The 20,801-nt window shown below is 30.0% G+C and overlaps 1 protein-coding gene across 1 annotated transcript; it reads left to right on the forward strand.

Moving 5' to 3' along the window:
* Window positions 1-1,228: 1,228 nt before the first annotated feature.
* On the forward strand, window positions 1,229-20,797 carry LOC111612393 (leucine-rich repeat-containing protein 49-like; the record flags this gene model as incomplete). The annotated part of the gene is made up of 13 exons (XM_023353597.1): window positions 1,229-1,245; window positions 1,484-1,550; window positions 4,271-4,414; window positions 4,521-4,582; window positions 4,650-4,788; window positions 4,861-4,944; window positions 9,355-9,551; window positions 9,624-9,755; window positions 9,831-10,074; window positions 19,500-19,682; window positions 19,746-19,855; window positions 19,923-20,049; window positions 20,160-20,797. Coding segments are annotated over 13 exons (1,740 nt in total), but the record flags the coding sequence as incomplete, so codon positions are not given.
* Window positions 20,798-20,801: the final 4 nt, after the last annotated feature.

Here is a 20,801-nt window from a genome sequence, read left to right on the forward strand (position 1 = left end):
ACTAAAAGCTGTGCAATTCCATAAATCTGAAAGGCCAACATAACACATTGCAAAGTCCAGCTGCCTTTCTATATGAAAGGTCAATTTTGGCTATTCCTGCATTTTATGCAGTTGTTCATGTTTTGCAGACTTTTTCAGAAAATATCTCATTGCTGTTGGTGTTACTGGACTCTTTGGTTTGGATAGAAGGGAGAATCCGTTTGCACCGAGAAGAAGATTGAGTCCAGAGTGGAAGAACTGTTGATTAGGAAAGGAAGATTAACAAAATATTTCATACTCGTGTATAGTGTGCCTGTTCCTGTCTGCCTTTTTATTGTTTGGATTGAACAAGATTGAATGAATGTGCCAGTGGTCTCAACATATACTCACCATTGTATATACTGTAAATATCACCATTAGGCTAATAAGCATAATGGTTCTTTTGTAATCTTAGTAACTAGTGTACTAGTGTATTAATTATTGAATTCTGCATGATATAAATATAATTCCCTTCCTTAAATTGTATTCATTCAATATTTCTTTTTGTACAGCTGTGGCTGTCTGCCATTTTTGTCTATGTAAATACTGTATATAGATTTAGAATTCCTTTGTTCTTTCCTTTCCTCCTTCTTCCTTCTGCTAATAACCCTTTCCTGTCACCTGACAGGAGCGGGAATTTTGTGGGTCCTGATTGGTGCAATCTAACTAACTGATATACGAGAGAATGTAGTTATTCTCAATATTGCCGTCATCTCTGGCAGGGTTTTGGAAAGTTTTTTTTGCCTAAAACAATGTTTAGCTTTGCCATAATTGTCAGGGTACTTTAAGTAATTATGAACTGCCATCTTTAGCCTTTCTAGTAGGCTTGCAATGACACAATTTCCCACAGTCTCTGAATGCATATATCTTGGCTTTTTCTTCATCTGTTAATGTTTTATCAGATCCCATTTTTACTGAAGGTTGAAACACACAATATGGATGTATGAAAATTAGGTTACAATGTTTATTGTATTTTAGAATGTTGAAAATATGAATTTTTGATCCTGATCTCAAATTTTTTTCCAGGACTGTAGATTATTACTCAATTAAAAAGTTAACATTATAACAAAATTTTATTTTAAAAGTTTCGATGAACAAACATCCATTTTATTGTTTGACCACTGCCCTTCATTACCTAGTGAAGAACAATAGCCAAATGATGTGGAGAGAACAGTGTCAAAGATAAACTTTTTAATTTCCTTCCTAATCTTATGCACATTTACAATTGTAAGTTTTTTTTAAACAGATGATACTGTTAGATTTTAATTGGGCTATAATATAACTAATTTATTATAAAAATGTTGCATAATTTGAACTAAAAGTAGGTGACTAAGGCATCTAATTGTGTTAAATTTAATAATTAGAAATTAATTAAGTTAGAATATTCTGGAAACAAAGATTAATTTTTATGTATTAATAATCAAATAACTGTATTTGTGTTTATATGAATTTACAAATTTTTCAGAATAAAAACGATTGAAGGATTGACGAGTCTTATCCATTTAGATGTTCTGGATTTGAGTGGGAATGAAGTAAGAGTTTAGATTTTTGTTTAATATGTTAAAAAAGTTTTTTATAATCTATTTATTTTTAAATATTGCAATGAATTTAATATTATTAATGCTAGTTAATATAATAAAGAATGAAATTTTTTAAACGAAAAAAATTTATTTTCAATTATGTGTTATTCAATAAATTGTTTTGTTAATGAGTATTATAAATATACATTACTTTTTGGTCATAAAGAAATACTTAAAATGCAAAAAGTATATAGTTTTTGAACTTTTCAACCGGTATCCTGTTAATTAGCAACTTTGATAATAAACTGTTCGTTCCTCATAATTTGGTTGTAATACTTTGTCTTACACCTTCTAAACTTTCACACAGCCTTGTACTCCTCACCAACGTTGAGTCTGAATCTTGGTGATTCGTACTCACTACAATTGTTTTCCATTGGTTAACCACTCTTATTAAACTACACCACAAAACACTGGGATGTGTTTGTGGCTACATGCCATAATTGTATAGTTATAGTTTATATTTTTATTAAATACATTTCCCTTTGTCTTCATTTCTATTGTCTTTCTTTCTGGAAGTTTCTCCCTACTTTTGTTTAACGGTGTAACAGCAGGTGACCCCTGTGTAACAAAGGGGAAGGTGTGTAACCCTCAGGGTATAANATATTATGGCATTATATTATATTAAATTTATTATAAAAAAAATATTTTAGAAAATGTAAAATGTAATGTGAGATTTATCATCATAAATGTAAGAACTACAAAAAAGTAATAGTAAAGAGAGATTATTTTTTCATTTGGGTAATAATTTTCAAGAGAATGAATTAAGGAAGAGAAAGAGCAATCAAATTAGTACTTTCATATTGTGCAATGTGTTAACTGTTAATAGTAATAAATTAAATATAATCAAATGTGAAAATACATTTAGTTAATTAGAATGACATGTTTGTAGCACTACTAAAAATGTGGGAAAGGTTAAAGAAAAATGACCTTATTTCCAGGACACTAAAGTGTTTGTTTACAAGATAAAAATCCAAATCTATCACTTAATTCTTAACTCAAAACCAAAACTCAAGAAAAAAGAATTATAATTGTTAAGTTAAAATAATTTAATTACTTTTGTAAGATTTATTACAAATACAAAATTTATTTAGTAATAGTGTAGAAATTAAAGAAACTAATATTTATGTGAAATTAAGTTTTGGATTCAAATCTTGTTCTGTCAATAAATTCAACAATTAAAATTCTGACTATTCAAAATTCAAACAAAGTTGTTTCTTAAATTATTTTTTTTATTAAAAAGTTGAAGACTAAATACAAATAAAAATTTGATGTCTTCACACACCCTTTACAATCATGGGAACACAATTAACATTAGCAAATAACAAGAAATATTTTTACAAGAATCTAGTGTCAGAGGGACTTTTAATCAATTTACATATTCATAAGCAGAGAAGAGCCTCAAAAGAAAGGTCAACTCTGCTCAAGTTAATTTTGTTCCTGTGGTTGTAAAGGATGTATGTAGAATTTTTATTTGTATTTATTCTTCAATTTTTGATGAAATATATTTTTAAAAAATTGAAGAGTAAATGCAAATAAAAGTTTTTCAAAAAATATTTTTACAGGAATACAATGCTAGCAGGACTTTTAATCAATTTACATATTCATAAGCAGAGTAGAGCCTCAAAAGAAAGGTCAACTCTGCTCAAGTTAACTGTGTTCCTGTGGTTGTAAAGGATAAGTGAAGTCATCAAATATTTATTTGTATTTAGTCTTCAATTTTTTTTAAAAGACTATTTTTTATTTAAACAATTCTTAAGATAATATTTGATTTCTTTAAAATTGTGTTTTATTTTTTGTGATTTACAAAAGTAAAAATCCGGTATAAATGATAAATATTAAATTGCTACTGTTTATTTCCGTTACAAAATTAGTCTGAATTTTCATATTAGATCAAGAGATTTTTCCAGTAGTATTATTGGATACATTGGATACTTTTTATGTCATAAAACTATTTATTTATAATATTAGCCTTCTGCAAAATAATGATAGAAGAAAATGTTCTGAAACATATTCTTCTATCAAAAACCTGAATGGAGACATTATCATATCTCGAAAGAACTTCCAAAATTCCACAATGCCCTAAGTGTTTGATCTTCTCAGCTTCTCAGACCGCAAAGGTCTCTCACTGACCACTAAACCAGGCCAAACATCCTCTCTCTTCAGCTTCTATCCAAAAGGTGTCCCTTCACGGTTCCTTCTTTCCTTTTTAAACTGACCGTGAAACCCATCAAACTTATTCTTACTTGGACAAAAGAGGGCTCTATTCCAGAATTGGAGTGGACTACCCTACAGGCAAAGAAGAAAGACAGCTTTCAGATAATAGAAGGAAATGGGGAAAAAGATAAGGGAAAAGAAATTAATGTTAGAAAATATAAATTATGGCATACAGCCACACAATACATTTTAATGATGTTTTAGGGGGTGGCCCCACTCCACCACATTTCCCATTCCAAAACTCAATAAACATAACCAAATGTAGAATTTAATTTTGTGTGTGTGTGTGTAAATGCATTGTAGTGATGTATATGGTGTTGTGGCCCTGCTCCAACCCATCTTCCTCACTCCCAGTCTCAAAAAACATGACCCTAAAAGCATTTATTAAAAGATGTTTTAATATATTAAAATGATTTAAAGTGTTGTAAAGTATAAGTGTACAATTTATGTTTGTGTAGATATGTGAAATATGCAATCTCAAACATCTTCAAGAATTACATGTATTAAATTTATCAAGTAACCTGATTGATAGAATTAAAGGAGTGAGAGACTTGGAATCTCTCATTGAACTCAATTTAAGCAAAAATAATGTGACGTGTTTGGTGAGTATTGTAACATAAATTAATTATTTATTTTATTTTATTTTTTTGTTATAAAAAATATTTAATAATTAATAAGTAGAAAGTACATGGTTTTTGAACCTTACAGGAAGAAGTAGATTTACTTCCCAAATTGCAGAGATTATTTTTAAGTCATAATTGCATTGACAGGTAAGAATGTTTAAATTAAACTTTAGTTTTATTTCATAATCAATAATATAATTTTCTTAAATTTTAGGTTTGAAGATTTGTTAGATGTGCCTATGTTAACTGAATTATCATTTGAAAATTGTCCCATCACTCAGCGTCCACACTATCGACATATGATGATTTTTCGATTTCCACATCTAAAATTTTTAGATTCAAAACGTGTTCTGGTAAATCAGTCCAGTTTTTAGTATACCTTTTTTAATAATTATTTTAGATATATGAAATTTTCTTACAAACAGGATGAAGAAAAACGTACTGCACAAGTAATTGTACGGAAAGAAGAACTTAAAAAACAAGAAAGTATAAGAATTGCAAAAATAAAGGTGAGAGTAATATTACTTATTTACAGTATAAATAAAATTAGAAAATAACATGAACCTAAAATAATTTAACATCAGTTTTTTTATCCTTTGTATTTTTTACTCTTTCTGTCCTATGGACATTTAATTAATCATACACATCATGAGTTTGAGGCCAGGCCTAGAATGGGGAAGCCTGTAGTGAGGAATAAAGTCCTCACTACAGGCTAAGGTCCAACATAACTGATACAGACTGCCCATGAAAAATTCTTTGAGTTGACACCTGTCCCCAAAGTGGCAGACTAATGCCTTTGTCACCTCAGCCTTCCAGCTGTCATTTAATCAAAATTAAAAGTTTCTAATTTGAATTATAATTGTGGTTTTATATAATGCAGTAAATCTTATAATGATACCAATGTCATGATTAATTTTTCAATGGATTCAAAAGTTAATATTTTATAATGGATGCGATTTTATTTTTTTGTTTAAATTCTTGTCAAGGATCCTCTGTTTACATAGATATGAGAGTAGTAGTTTTATTCTGTGAATCAAAAACAGTTAGTTTACACTGGAGAGATCACATTTTATATTTTGATTTTGTTTGTTTGTACTCTTATTATGTCTAAAATAATTTAATTGGTAATTAAAAATAAAATAATAGAGTTCTTTATAGAATTTAGTATAATTGATAATCTGAAACAGGAAATTTAGTATTTTTTGAGCAATAATTAAAAGTACTAAATTGATTGGAATGCAATTTAATGTTATTTTTCATATTGTTTTCCTTATGAATAGTGAAATAACTTGTAATTAAATAAATTATGAGACAGGAAAAATTCCTTATTGCAAGAATATTGTCGTAAAGGATTTTGATTCAAACTCTATAATTTATCATGAATAGTTTACCAATTAGTATATGTCATAGATAACTAATCTCTTATCTATGCTAATTTTCCATTATAAATGGGTCTAAACCATTTGTAGTGGACAAAACTGAAGCAGACTATATATTATTCAAGTGTGAACTTGTAACTTACACGAAAAATCCAATTTAATTATAATGAAATTATAATTAAATTACTTACAGTATATTACATTACTTACTTAGATGCTATTATCAACATTGAATATTAGTTTTGTGTATGTATTAAAAATAAGTTTCTACAAAAACAATATTAACTAATACTTTATAACTTTGCAGATTCTTTACTGACTGAATCACATAGTTAAAATTGTTTTGTAGTCAAGTCAGAATTTTTTATAATATTAAGAATTAAAAATAATTATTTTAAAACTTACATTAAAGTTTTAAAAATTTCATACAGATTTTGTTTTCTCTAAATCTTTTTTAAATAGTTTGTATCAATGCTTAAATATATAAACCCAGCAATCTAATTTTTCTGGAGATTTATATGGCTCTTGTTTTAGTCCATGAGTGTAATCAGTAAGCAAATTATATGACTTTCTTATTTAGTTATACTCTTAAATTAATAACTGTTATAAACTTGGAGAAATAAACTTTGAATAAATGAAAGCTTTTAAACCTCCTATTAATAAAAAAAAAAAAAATACCTCTTAAAATTTCTCTGCCAGTAGAGTTAGTTATATCAGAGTCTGTATCTTCAGATTGCATACAGCTTACAAATCACACTTTTCTGTAATAATTTTGCAACTATTCAGCAAATATTGGTAATACTTAGTCAATAAAGATATTAATAATTTATTTTTAGTGAGAAGTAATAATTAGTGCATAAATTCTTTTGGACTAAGTAACAACACATAATTTTTAGTAAGTAAAATCAAAGGTATTCAAACAGATGAAGATATCTAGAGGGTTAATATAAATACAAAATCATCATATTAGTATAATGTTATAGTTCAAACATCATTTATAACATTTTTTTTATTGAAAATGTTTTATTTTTAAATAATAATAAAATACAAAAATTAATTTTTAGTACTGCATAATGAACTTTTAAAAGAACAGTACTCAAGAATGAAATATCAAAATACTGTAGTGGTATTTTTAAGAATCTACCAAACCACATTCATAAAACTTGCAAAATGAATAGTACTAAAGTTCTTCTGTTATCTGTAGAAAATTCTTCATAATTCTTTGCATATTTGCATTTAAATTTATTGCATTTATATTTGTGATTTTTATATAATAGTTTAAACTGTAAAAGAAAAAAATATGTGTTTGATTTTCTTGTAAAAAATTTGATAGAACAATTGCTTTAAAAAAGTAAAAGCAACACAAAAGAAATCATAGAAAAAAATTGTAATTATTGAATAGAATCTTCTTCCATCAGAGAAGAGAAGGTTTATCTATAAAAAATAATATTGGACTGTGCAATATCCCTTAGGAATGAGTCTCTACTTCTACTATTCCTACTTTTCCTTTATCTTTTTTTCTTCCTTCTTGCTTCTTTTTTTAATCTTCCTTCCAATGAATATCACTCGCATTCCTCTACAGAATTTCTACTGTGCAATTAAGGAAGAAAGTATTTGTTTCATCTTAAAATGGTATTTTCTCCATCGTTTACGATCTATATTCAGAAAGACAAACATAAGCCTATATATATATCAAGATAAAATATTTGATTTTTTAAGCCGAAATCTAGGAAGATTATGACAAATTCATGAGTGAATTCGATTCGATGGTAGAGATGGTGCGTAGAAGAAAGAACAATTTTCTATTTCTCGCATCTCAATTCTGTAGAAACAAACTAGAGAAAAGTAAAAATAAATATTTACTGTAGAAACTCGATATGTTTTGTTTCCAAGGAAAGTATCTTTTCACCAGACATCAGCAATCAATCGCTTTCGTGCCCTCAACTCTTCGAATGACAGAAAGCGAGTACGACAGGTGAAAAGACTACCGTGACAAAAAAACACACCCTTGTCTTTTTTCTAACCTGTACTATCCGTCAATGTTTCTTTTAGCTTCTAACTTTCACGTACACCTCATTCTTCACTGTTGTTTATTTGAAACACAAAACTCTGATAAGCATGGTTATTTGCCATGTATGTATTCTTTCTAGTATAACATGTATATAGATGACTTTTGACCTCTCCAATTTTGCTCTTGTCTTCTTCTTTATCCCACTGTTACGAGACGAAGAAGAATCTAAACTTTACACTTTTACTATAAAACTTTAATTTATGTGAGAATTAATGATAATAATAATAAAATCTAACACCTGAACAAACGTTTAAAAATTCATGTAATATAAAGCTTTATAAATATTTCAGAGCGAATTCAATAGCTGTAATTATCTAAAATCATAAAATTTGAATATTTTATCTATAAGAGAAAATTAGTTTTTTGGTTTATGCAGAAAATTTTCCCCGAAAAAAGTCATACAATTTTTTTTAATAAAAGACATTATAAAAGCATTAAATTAAATAGCTATAAAAACATNGAATTCTTAATAAAATAATAATGTTAACATCATTAAAATACTTAGTTCCAACCTAGTCAGCTTATATTTACAACTATACTACTGAATAGACTGATCTTGGTTGCTCCAGATGGAGCTAAAACAAGTTGGTTAAAGGTAAGAAATATAAAATCCTGAACCATGTGTCCTATTCCTTCCATTTAATTAGAAAAGAATATCTTTATATGTTATTCTTGATTATGTATCTTTCATCAATTTCACAGAATCTATAAATTTATAAAACAAAGGATTCTTGACCTTATTGATGCCTGGTTTAATAACATCTTGTTGAATTACTTTTGGTGTTGTCAGAATCAATCTGTTAACAAAGATATATTTGTAATGAGGAATAATAAGCATAAATGATCAAAGCTGTGCATTTAATCATAAATATACAGGTTTTTAAACTATTAGGGATCTTTTCCCAAGAGGTTAATAAATGTAAGCTTAATGTGACCAGATGTCCCAAATTAGATGTGACAATTTCAATTTTTAAATTGTTTGAAAAATGTCCCACTTTTGGACTGTTTCATTGTTATATTCAAAAATAGCCAATATTCATTGCATTAATTGTAAGTCAAAGATGAATAGTAAAATATACAAGTTATACACAAAAGTTTTAATATCCAGTTTATAGAAACAGTAGCCCAATTTCAAAAATCATCAACTCTCTTTTATAACTGATTCACATGTGTTGCACATTTCACTGCTATCTGTCAGAAAACAGTAAATTTGTAACAGGTGTGAATCAGTTATAAAAGAGAGTTGATGATTTTGCTAATTACATTGAATATACTTATCAGAATAATTGCATAAATGAAATCATAATTCTAATTTTTCAAACTTGTAAACAAATTGCATAATTTAATCACAAATTTCCAATTGTCTTCATAATATGGATGGAATATGAATTCCCTTTATATTTAGATGATATCTGATTGTCGATTATTAATAATATTAATCAGAAACTTTTATTAAAAATTTATTTCAGGAAGCAAAAGAGCGAGCAATTACAAATGCTCGTCAGCAATGGTTTTCTATCATGAAAGAACAAGGAGAAAAACATGCCAATATGCAAATTAGCTCACTCCCCTGTATGGTTTCATCTGTCACACCACAGTTACTTTTTTTCCATCCAAAATATCAAAGTGGAGATGATGACGAAGAAGATGGACAATGCACATTCTGGTATTTAATTGGTAACATTTATCTTGGAAAAGATTTAAATAGATTTTTCTTTAAATATTGTTTTTGTTTCAGTGATGGTTCAGGTTTGCCCTGTGATTTTTGTGGAGGTACCATTCTGAATCATCTTGCAGGTACAATCTGTCGAAGGCGTACAAGAAAATTATGGCAAAAATCAAAGAAAGATCAGGAAAAGAAGTCTTTAAGGTAATGATCTTTTATATAAAATAAAAGTTCAAAAAATCAATTTTTTATATATGAAAAGTAATTATTTTGTTACAGAAAAGCTATGGACAATATAATCACTTCTGAAAAAGAATTATCTGATACTCATCTCACACACCTGGCTGAAATTGATGATGGAAAATTACAACTTTACGGCTTGGGTGCCGTTGTAGCCGCTTTTCAGCATTCCTGGAATCCTGATACAATACCTACAATCCATACAGTGGGCTTCCATTTTCTTTTATTTGATAGTATTGCACCATTTTTGGGCCAAATGAAAACACAGTTTCCAAATATATCAGTAAGTCCTTCAAAGTGAACTTATTTTATGATTTGTTTTTTCTAAAAAACTATTTAACATTAAGTTCCAGATTTCAATTCTCTTTACTAAGAATTATAAATAATTAAAATTTTTGCAAGGTAATTGATGACTGTCTAATTAATAGAGGAATTTTTTACATACATATAAATTATAAAAAGTAAATAAACATATGTTTAAAGTCAATAATTGGTCAATGAGTCATTCTTTTTGACCAATCAACATACTTTACTAGCTGTTATATATATATATATATATATATAAGTATACCAGAGGGAAAGTACAATTGATACACAGACCATCCTGTCTTTTGGATGTAATAAGTTCCTAAAATTGGGTACAAAATTTAAACAATAGTATTGCACATTATATACTAGAATTCCATTTCCAGTGCTGAAAAAACAAAATTATAAAATCTCTTAAGGTGGAAAGTTTTTTAGTTTTAACAGTGACTACGTTATAATCCACAAAATACAGGTCAATCATAATTAAAAGAGTAAAGTTCAGAGCATTCTGTAGAAAGAACTACTTGGTAAATTTCAATTAAATTTGATACACAAATAAATCCTGAGTGTGCAGTGTGGTCACCAGTTCGTGTGAAATTACTCATTACAAACAGGGCCACATACAATAAAAGATTATCATTTATTCTACATATGAATTATGGCGCGACTGTACAGGTTAAAACACAAGGTGTTACTACATGCGTCTGCAAGGTCCAAAATCCAACAAGAATGTGTGTGATGTCATAGGTCAGGTCAGGGGTTCCCCCTTGTGGCGACTTTGGGGTTTATCGCCAAAACTGTCGCCACATGCAGTTTCAAGTTTTGGAGAAAAAATTTTAGTTCAAAATTTAGCCCAAGGATCGGCAAACTTTTTTGATTGTCAACCCGCTACAAGTTTTCGAAATCCCTCGAAGTTTTCCCTCACATCGACCCCCATCAAAAAGTTTGTGTTACAAGCAAAACAAAGTACTTACTATTTTAATACATTTCTTTTAATTTTGCATTTTTTTTCATTTATTGTATATTTGTTAATAATAATTTTTGTAACTGACAATAACTAAGATGGATAAGCTTGATCCTTAGCTTAAGCTTGATAATCAACCCCCCCAATAATGTTATATCAACCACTTTTGCAAACCCTGATTTAGCCTGTAGAATGAAATTTGGTGCTGCTATCTCCTTAATGTATATACTGTATTACATAAATTTTATCAACAGAAACTAGTTGACTATGGAATATCTTGTGTGAATAAAAATGCACAAATTTTTACAGAACTTTCCACACTGTTGCATAGGGCATGTTTAATTGCTGCCATGAGAATTTTGCATTCTGTGCTCCACTACTGCAGTAAAAAATCTTTTATCATATGTTCAATGGGCTTGCAACCCATATGCTGATTTCACATGAAAAGTTCCAGTCTCCTCAAAACATAGAATCACTTTTCTAGGATTCCCAATAATCAGATGATCTCTATGTAAACCTTTTAAATGCCAGACTGGCATTGCTGTTTCATTGTTAGAAGATAATTGTTTTAACAATGTAGCCTGATAAAAAAAAAATAATATGACAAAATTAATAATCATATATAAAGCAATTTGACAAGAGGTAGGCAGTTAATCTGCCATCTCATGATAAAGTTAATAAATTAATTTATTCTGGAATAAAGGATTGATCCAGAGGACTTGAACATGCAACTCCTGCTTAACATGCAGATGTGTTGCCAGTTATATTACTTGTCCCGCTCTCTTAAATTTTGCTTCCAAAGCTATTAATTATGGTATGGTGTTATGGTTACATCTATGTAAAAGTATTTTACTCCAATATACCCTGTACAAAAATGCTTAAAATACAAATGTAAACATCTGTTAACCTGATTTTTAGATTAATGCCAAACAATTGCCAGATTATGTCAGGCTGTAATAATGCTACTATCTAATAATTAAATGTCAAGTAATTTGTCCTAGAGATAGGTGCCATCTCTTGATAAATATTAAATTTATCATTTGGTCATTTGGCTTTAAATGCTTGAAATGTTTATTAAGGATAAGCACATACTTGGACAGGCAAACAGGACAGGCTGAGGACTGGATGGAATTGCATCAGTGTGTACACATGGCAAATCAAACAGAATTTAGAGCAAAAGAATAAAGTATTAGACCATCTCTCATTACTTCGTGCACCAGTCCATTGGACAAAGGCCTCTGATAATCCTAAGGATGGGTTCCTGGTGTCTGTTGGCACTACAGATTCAACCTACCAGCCTTTGAAGGTACAGTACACTGCCCATGGAAAAGGTGGATGCAAGTCTACTTTAGTTCACAGGTGAGATCAGTGTGTTATGCAAAAGACCATACTTGCTTCTATGTATGTTGTCAGCCCTTCAGACAAGGGCCCTTACAATCTCTCATAGGACTGGGGTTTACAACATCTGTTGCCATGCAGTGAGGTCCTATGGTGTGTATAGATGCTAGTTGTCAGTCTTGACTTTCTTTGCCATGGCTCTGATGTGCTTGTTTTAAGAGGTTGTGCATATGTTTCAGCTAGTAAGGAGGCACATATGGATGTTTGTTTGCTGTCGAAATTGAGACAAAATGTGTAAATGACGTGAAGAGACAATATGCCATGAAAGAGAGAACAAATGTGCAAGAATGAAAGTATTCAAACTGGGTACTTTTTTGCTATGAATAACATCCATGAGGAATTAATGGTAGTGAGCTGCCAATTATTAGAAGAGAATGCTGTAAATTTTATAATTCTTTGTAAAGTTGTATCTGCATTAATTGTTTTTTCAATTAATAAAACTAATAAAAGAAATGGAAAGAATCTGTGCTTCCCTTAATTAATTAAAAAGGGGGCAATTTCTGTGATTAAGTGGAGTGCTAGAGTGCAGATTAATAGTTGGTCATCTGAGTTAGTGACCTTGATGGTTTGAGGCAGACGGGCAGAAATGTTGCCTCCTCAAGAATGCAACTAGTCTTGTTCAGTGTACACAAGTCCATAACTTACAATTTGAGTAATTTTTTTGTCTGCTCCACCTGCCCCATCTGTCTGGCCACCCAAGCAGCCACTTATAGAAGAAAAACTGAGGAAATGAAGAACAGCAAACAAGTAGTAATTTAAATTGCAAGAATTAGAGTTTGATGATCTTTCCACCAAAGATTTTGAGAAGTTAATTAAATGATATAAGACAGAATCAGCTTTATTATTAAAGTAATGAACATCAAAAAATACCTTAAAAAGGAAATTTTCAGATTTGGCATGAAAATTTTTGTATTATTGAAATTATTTTCCTGCCATGGCCATTTTGTCTAACTTCTAAGGCACTTAAATTATTTTAAAAAGTTAAAAGGGAAAATTACAATTTAAATAATTTGATAAAACATTAAGTAATTTCAAAAAATTATAAATTTACATAGAATTTTAAAACAAGCTGATTCTGGGCCCTGGTAATTAATACTGGCTTCCTTACCAGCTTAGCCAGTCAATGGCCAAGTGGATAAAACAATGATAATTAGAATGTATGTCTCTTTAATCTGAATAAATACAACACTGTAGACTTCCTCTCAGCTATTAGGTTAGGTACTCCTTTATTACAATTCACAAATGCATTTTGGGCTTATACAGTATCTAAGCCCTCCTCAGTGTAAATGCTACATATATTAAAGGAACAAAAAATTAGTTAATTCACCAATTTTTACGCATGAAGATGATCATTACAGACAAAATAACTTTTTATATACCTCAGAAGGCAGATCAGTGCTTTTCAAATTATACTGGTACACTTAGCTGTTTTTTTAAAAAACTAAAAAACATGAGTGTGTATCTGGTGACCAAGTACAAACATACAATAAAATTTGACGTTAAAATCCATAGATATACATTTTTCCATAAAAATATTACAATAGTAACAACTTGATATTTTTGTACTTATAACAATACCATGCAAGGTATTTTTTTTAAACCATGGCATATCTCTTAAACCGCTATCAGAATAACTGCAATTAAAGTGACAGTTTTACAAGTTATATATAAATGATTTAACAATTTAAAAAAAAAAAAAACTATACATACTTAATGTTTTCACTACTTTTTTTAAACAGCACTATAGTAACAACATGATACTTTCCAACTTATGTCCATATCATGCAAGGTTTTTTTTAAACAACTAAGGCATATTCTTTAAAACTTTATCAAAACAACTGCAATTAAAGTAATAGTTTTACAAGTTATAAGTAAATGATTTAACACCTTTTAAAAAACAATACTATACATACATAATGGCTTTCTTTACATTTATCCACAGTATTACATTAGCAAACTTTACAAGACACCACTATTACAAATTATTTCTTCTAGTCACACCCTCTATCATGTTATACCACTGTTCATCGATTTGCATACCATTAATAATAATTTAGTGAATTTATCTACTATATTTTATTTCAATATGCTCCTTGAATTTACATTTATATATATATCTTTTTCATAATGAAGTATTTTTATGTTGCTTCTGTCAATCTGACAATTACTGTTATTTGTGTGATTAAACCAAGGGGAATTATTGTATTTTAATTTTATAGCAGCTTCATGCTCTTTAATTCTTAATTCTAATTGTCTACCTGTTTCACCTATATAATTTTTTGGGCTTTGACAATTACAACTGATTTTATAAATGACACCTGATTTTTTTACATTTTTCTACATTATTTTTGTGTTATATTATTGAAATGGATGTTGTGTGAAATTTTGTTGGTTAAGGATGGGGCCAAAATTACATTCTTTTTTTAAAATTTTACTACAATTATTATGTATATCATTAATATAAGGGAAAGATTTATAAGTTTTATCGATTTTATATTTAGTATTAAATCTATTTTTATAATACTGTTTATGCCAATTCTTTAACTTATACATGGGGTAATTATTCAAGGTAAACTTTTTATCTAATTGTTTTAATTCCATTTTACAATCAGTGTTATTAGAAGTTCTGGTATATGTTTTTTATATCCATCATGTATGCATTCTTTTTTATGGTTTTAGGTGTGTAAGCATGATAGTTAATGGTCTTATTTACGTTGCATGGTTTTTTATGTTTTGAATGAGAATTTATCTATTTCATTAGTTATTTCAATGTGAAGAAAATTTATTTGGTTATGTTTCTCTAATTCAATCTCAAATTTTATATTTTCATTTATATTATTTATCTTACCTAATATTATCTTATCATTAGTTATTTTATTATTGTAAATTACTAAATAATCATCCACATATTACAATTTTCACACCTGGAATGTTTTGTATTTTTTTATCTGCTTTTCATAACTAATTCAGCTAGTTTTGGCCCCATCTTCGAACCCATACTAACACCATCGATTTGTTGGTAAAAATTACTGTCTATCTCAAAATAATTATTGGTATAAGCAAATTTAATAAGATTTATTAATGTTTTATCCACCTCTAGCTCTGTTAGTCTTGTTTCAATTAGATTCCATTTTATATTTGGATACATGTTCTTGACATCTAAGCTTATTAACATAACAATTTTTCCTTTTATTATTGTTTGATTATTATGTATGGCTTCATCTGCATTTTTTTATGCTATTTTCAGAACCTTCTATGGTTTTTAATTGTCTTTTGATATAGTTTTCTAAGTTGTAAGGTATTGAGTAACAAAAATCTATAATGAGTCTTTTTTGTTCCTTTAATATATGTAGCATTTACACTGAGGAGAGGCTTAGATACTGTATAAGCCCGAAATGCATTTGTGAATTGCAATAAAGGAGTACCTAACCTGATAGCTGAGAGGAAGTCTACCATGTTGTATTTATTCAGATTAGAGAGACATACATTCCAATTTCGTATGTAACAGCTACCATATCTGACATTGTGAAAACAATGATAGTCATGAGTTTGCACCTTGCCAGTGGGCTGGCCATATGGAGTTTTCTGGTTTGCTTTGTGTATCTAATACCTAAATAGGGTCAGTTTCCTATAAAAAGTCCTCCTCAGAGGCATCTCTTCTTGACAGATTGTCCAAGTGTAATGGGAGAAAGCAATACAAATCTATATGTCCTGAGATGCTTAACTACTTTCCTTATCTGTTATAATTGTAAACATTTTCAGTGTTTTCAGACAATGCTTTCATTGTGGTGTTTCATTTCCAGGTATTTGAGATAATTCAGATAGATTTCTCAATGTGCGATCCACAGATCTCTGTATGTCTACGAATGTGTTGGCAAGGATCCTCGAGTTGATAGCAGCATATTATATTGTGAAATTAAAAACTTCTTGCAATATTTACCTTTATTAAAACAAAAACATGCTTTTTAAAATAATTTACTATTTCATATCCATTTTAATTAACTCTTGGCAAACTCACTAGAGTATAATTTTTCTTTTAAGGGGGCTCTACTGGAAGATGAAGTTTGAGAAACACTGTGTTTTTGCATGGGGATTTTGTACTTCAAATTTTTCAAAAACTATATTAACTATATGCCTTTAAGTTTTCCTCTTACAATTTAAATAAAGATACACTGTTGAAACTAAGAATATTAAAACTTATGATGAAATGTTGACTTAATGTGTGGGATGTTTATAATAGAAATGTAAAGAATACACAAGTGCTATTCAATTTTTCTTCTTTTTGTTACCTAAAGATCCAGTTTTTTAAAACTATGCTCAACTATATCAAATGAAGTAATTTTAACTTTTACATCAGATTTATTATGCTATTGTTTTGTAAGATTATTTTGTAAGATTTTAAAACCACAACGTGATCACAATTTATATGGTCTGAGTTTAAATTTTTTAAAATTTTGTTTAATGTTCAGATAATTATTATAGACATTTACTTCTTTTACGGATTAATATTAGTTTTGAAATTAATCTGCACTAGTTGTTTATGTGAAGAATTATAAAATGCACCAGAGGAGAGCATTGCAAAATGCTCTGATGGTCCATTAAAAAAAAGACAAGTGTAAATAACAAAATGAAATTATTACCAAAAGTTAGGTACGTGGTTACTTTTTGACATAATCACCATGAAGATTGAGGAATTTGTCATATCTGTGGACGAGCTTTTCCATCTCCTTGTCATAGAATGTTGCCACCAATGACTTGATGGGCCCTAATGTTTTTTTGAAAATAGTCATTAGTCTCAAACCTCTGCCCTGCTAGCCACATTTTCAGTTCAGGAAAGAGGTGGAAGTCTTCACACATTAAAAAGTTTTAAGATGGGTGGAAGTCTTCACCACCTTTAAACACCTAGCATATAGCCCTGATTTAGCACCAAGCGACTTCCACCTCTTTCCTGAACAGGAAAAGTGGCAAAGAGGGCATAGGTTTGAGACTAATGACCATCTTCAAAAAAACATTAGGGCCCATCTCAAGTCATTGGCGTCAACATTCTATGACAAGGAGATGGAAAAGCTCAACCACAGATATAACAAATTCCTCAATCTTCACGGTGATTATGTCAGGTACAAACAAGGCTATTTTTTGACTTTCAGTAATAAATTAATTTTATTTATGGACTATCGGATCTTGAAAAAAAACAGCCTACATAAAATGGCAAAAAGTTTAATTATGAGGGTTGGGTTGGGTTTTATTAAAAATTGTAAATGTTAATAACAAGTAAATCATTAAGTCCAACCCTATTCGCGATATGACACACCTTTTATCTCCCCATTCCTCCTCTCCGCAAAATTTCAGAACTTTGACAAAAAGTCAGTTATTAAGCTTCAAAGAGAATAAACAAAACTGCGCCTCCCATACATCCATATATATAGAAAAAACCTAAATTTTTTGCATTTTGAGGATTTTGATATAAAAATCTTGGAGGGTCATTTTTTGTGTGATTGCCTTACTTTCCTGTTATATATAACAGAGCCAGGAAAGTAAAAATAACTAATTAAAAAATTGGAGAAGCAATAGCATATGTGAATAGTAAGATGCTGTTTTATTTTGTCAGTGTGCCATACCATAAGGGATGTGAGGATCAGGGAATTTGTGCAAAGTTGGTCAGGGAAAGTCATGGAATTTAAAACAAAAATTTGAGTAAGAAGCCTGAATTTAGCCAACTCAGAAATTTTTCATTTAATGTTTATCAATCTTATTGTATATCAAGCCTGTTTTACAAATAGGAAATAGTAATGGAATTGCCATTAGTAGGCACTGTTGCCAAACTTGCATTATACAATAGAAACTATGTCAAAAGAACTTTCTACAAGCAGGCAATTAATTATGTAGTAAGTTTGTGGATGATGATTATATTGAATGACAAGGCAAAGAAAATATGTTTATACATGGAAGATGTCTGACAAGAGATTAACTAACACATGAACATAATGGCAGGGTGGATATTCATTTCCTAGATCCACAGACTAGAAGTATTGGATAGTACGGACATTGATATTCAGAAAAGAAACTTTACAGTTAATGTACATGGGACAAAATATTCCACAACCTACAAATGAACAGTATTTATATTATTCATTATTAGGGCCTTTGACTTGTGTTCAAATGGAACATTTGCTGTGGTACCACAATAAAGGTCATTATTTCATAGAGAGAATTGTTACAGGAGACAAAACATGGTGCTTTCATTTCCAACCAGAAAGCAAAGACAGAGCACCCAGTGGAAATACATGTTGTTTCCACTGCCTAAGAAATCAAAGGGAATGCAGACATTCTTCTTTAACAGCAAAGGCTCATTGCTGATGTAGTTTACCGCCTGTGGAACCACCATAAATGCTGCTTGGTACGTGAAAACTTGAGAGCTTCCATCAAGTCCAAGCAGAGGGGCCTGGTCTGCGTTCACACAGTGTCATCCCTCATCATGACAATGCCCGCTCTCACACCGCACGCATAGTGTAAGAATCTCTTGTGAAATACTCCAGCATCCTGTACATAATCCTGACTTGTCTCCATGTGATTTCCACATTTTTTGGGGAGCTTGAGGCATCAAAAGGGCACAAGTTTCAATCAGACGCTGAATTGGAATAGTGCAGACATCAACCCACCAAGTTCTGAGCAAGGAATCAAACATCTGGTGTCAAGAGGTACAAGTGCCTTACTCATAATGTACTCAACCAATGACTAGTAGGTAGAGTTTCATTTGAGTGACTCATAAATTATAGTGTTTTCAATTTCAATTAACTCAATTGTTCAACGCAAAAGTCAAAATAACCAATTTGTTTTCTTAATATGTAAGGTAAGAACTGCTTTATTTTGATTGCATTTATTTATTTCAAATTAAAATTAATTAGAAACTTTTAAGACTGAATTTTATATCAACCAATAACCTTGGGTCTTGTGAATTTTCTCCATTCAAAGCAATTTGATTGTAAATATAGCAAAGTATGTTACATCAGTTTAGTTTTTTTTTTCAATTTATTACACAGCATATTTTCTTTGAATGTGCCAATCTCTATTCGCTTCCTCAACTGAATGCCATGGCACAGATTTCCGAACTGCAGCAACTGACGATCGAAAGAGAAGGAAATCCACTCACTGAGTTATCGTTATGGAGGCTCTATGCCATCTATCGACTGGGGTCGTCTCTGACGACAATAAATGGCACGCAGGTAAGCATTCGGATTTTATTTCTGCCTCTGGAAGCAATTTTTAAGTATCTTTTCTTTTTTTAGATTACTACTTACGAAAGAGCAAAGGCAGACGATATCTTTGGAGGCCTGGGACAAGCCGTCACGTGTTTTCTCCCCAAATATAGATTGTCTTCATTACTAAATAATCCGAGGTATTTTTTCAATAGATTAAATTATATAATTTAGAGAATCATCGTTATATTCATTTCTACATTTTAGAGTTAAACAGTTATTTTTAAAAGAGAAAGGCTATTCTCTGAATGCTCTCCAGCGGCAATCCGAAACTCAAGTTGCAAGTGATGTGGTGATGAAAGCTGCTCTTATATATAAACCACATTTAGATGAGGTAAGAGCAACAGAAGACATAGTATATTTATATAAAATAAATTGCTACTAAAAGAGTAGGCTAAGAAACAAACCATTATTGACTTGTCTGCATATTTTAACTTATTGCAGGCAGTCTTACCAAGTTACAAAGTTGTAGGTAAGCAGTTACTACAGAAGAGCCTGAACAACGTGGAAGAGACTATGAAGAAACGCCTGGTCTTTCAAACTCTGTGGCCGTCGATATTTATGGAGATGGCCATGGATTCTCTAAAAAGCTTCACCAACATAAATCGCCACATGAAAGTAGCAATGACGAATCTACTTCATCAAAATCACAAAGTGTGGAGGAGATTTGACAAATAGCAATGACTCGTGCCTTCTTTTTAAAAAAATTTCAAAACATAAAAGAAGTTCGATTGCCTTAGCTTATACATATAGAAAAAATTGCCCGTCAAGAAACATTGCAGCTAGAATCTATCTTTACAAGATTTTTTCACCATTTTATGTAAGAAAACTCGACTTTCCACCTAATTGAAAATCATCGCAAACAATTCATTTTTTTAAACTAGAAACTTTTTTGTTAACTTCCTCGTATAATGTATATACGAATTAAAAAATCTTATGCAAACCAAAAAGTGATTCTCATTCGCCATTTCTTAATATACTGTTGTTGCCTTTCTAATTAGATCTCAGGACATGCAATTAAGTTGTAAACAAATTTCAAAATTTAGAATAAAATGCTTGTTAAAAACGATTTCAAAAAATAACTAC

This window comes from Centruroides sculpturatus, unplaced genomic scaffold (assembly GCF_000671375.1).
Source record: "Centruroides sculpturatus isolate CEXI.00-Female unplaced genomic scaffold, Cexi_2.0 scaffold1592, whole genome shotgun sequence".
Lineage (NCBI taxonomy): Eukaryota > Metazoa > Arthropoda > Arachnida > Scorpiones > Buthidae > Centruroides > Centruroides sculpturatus.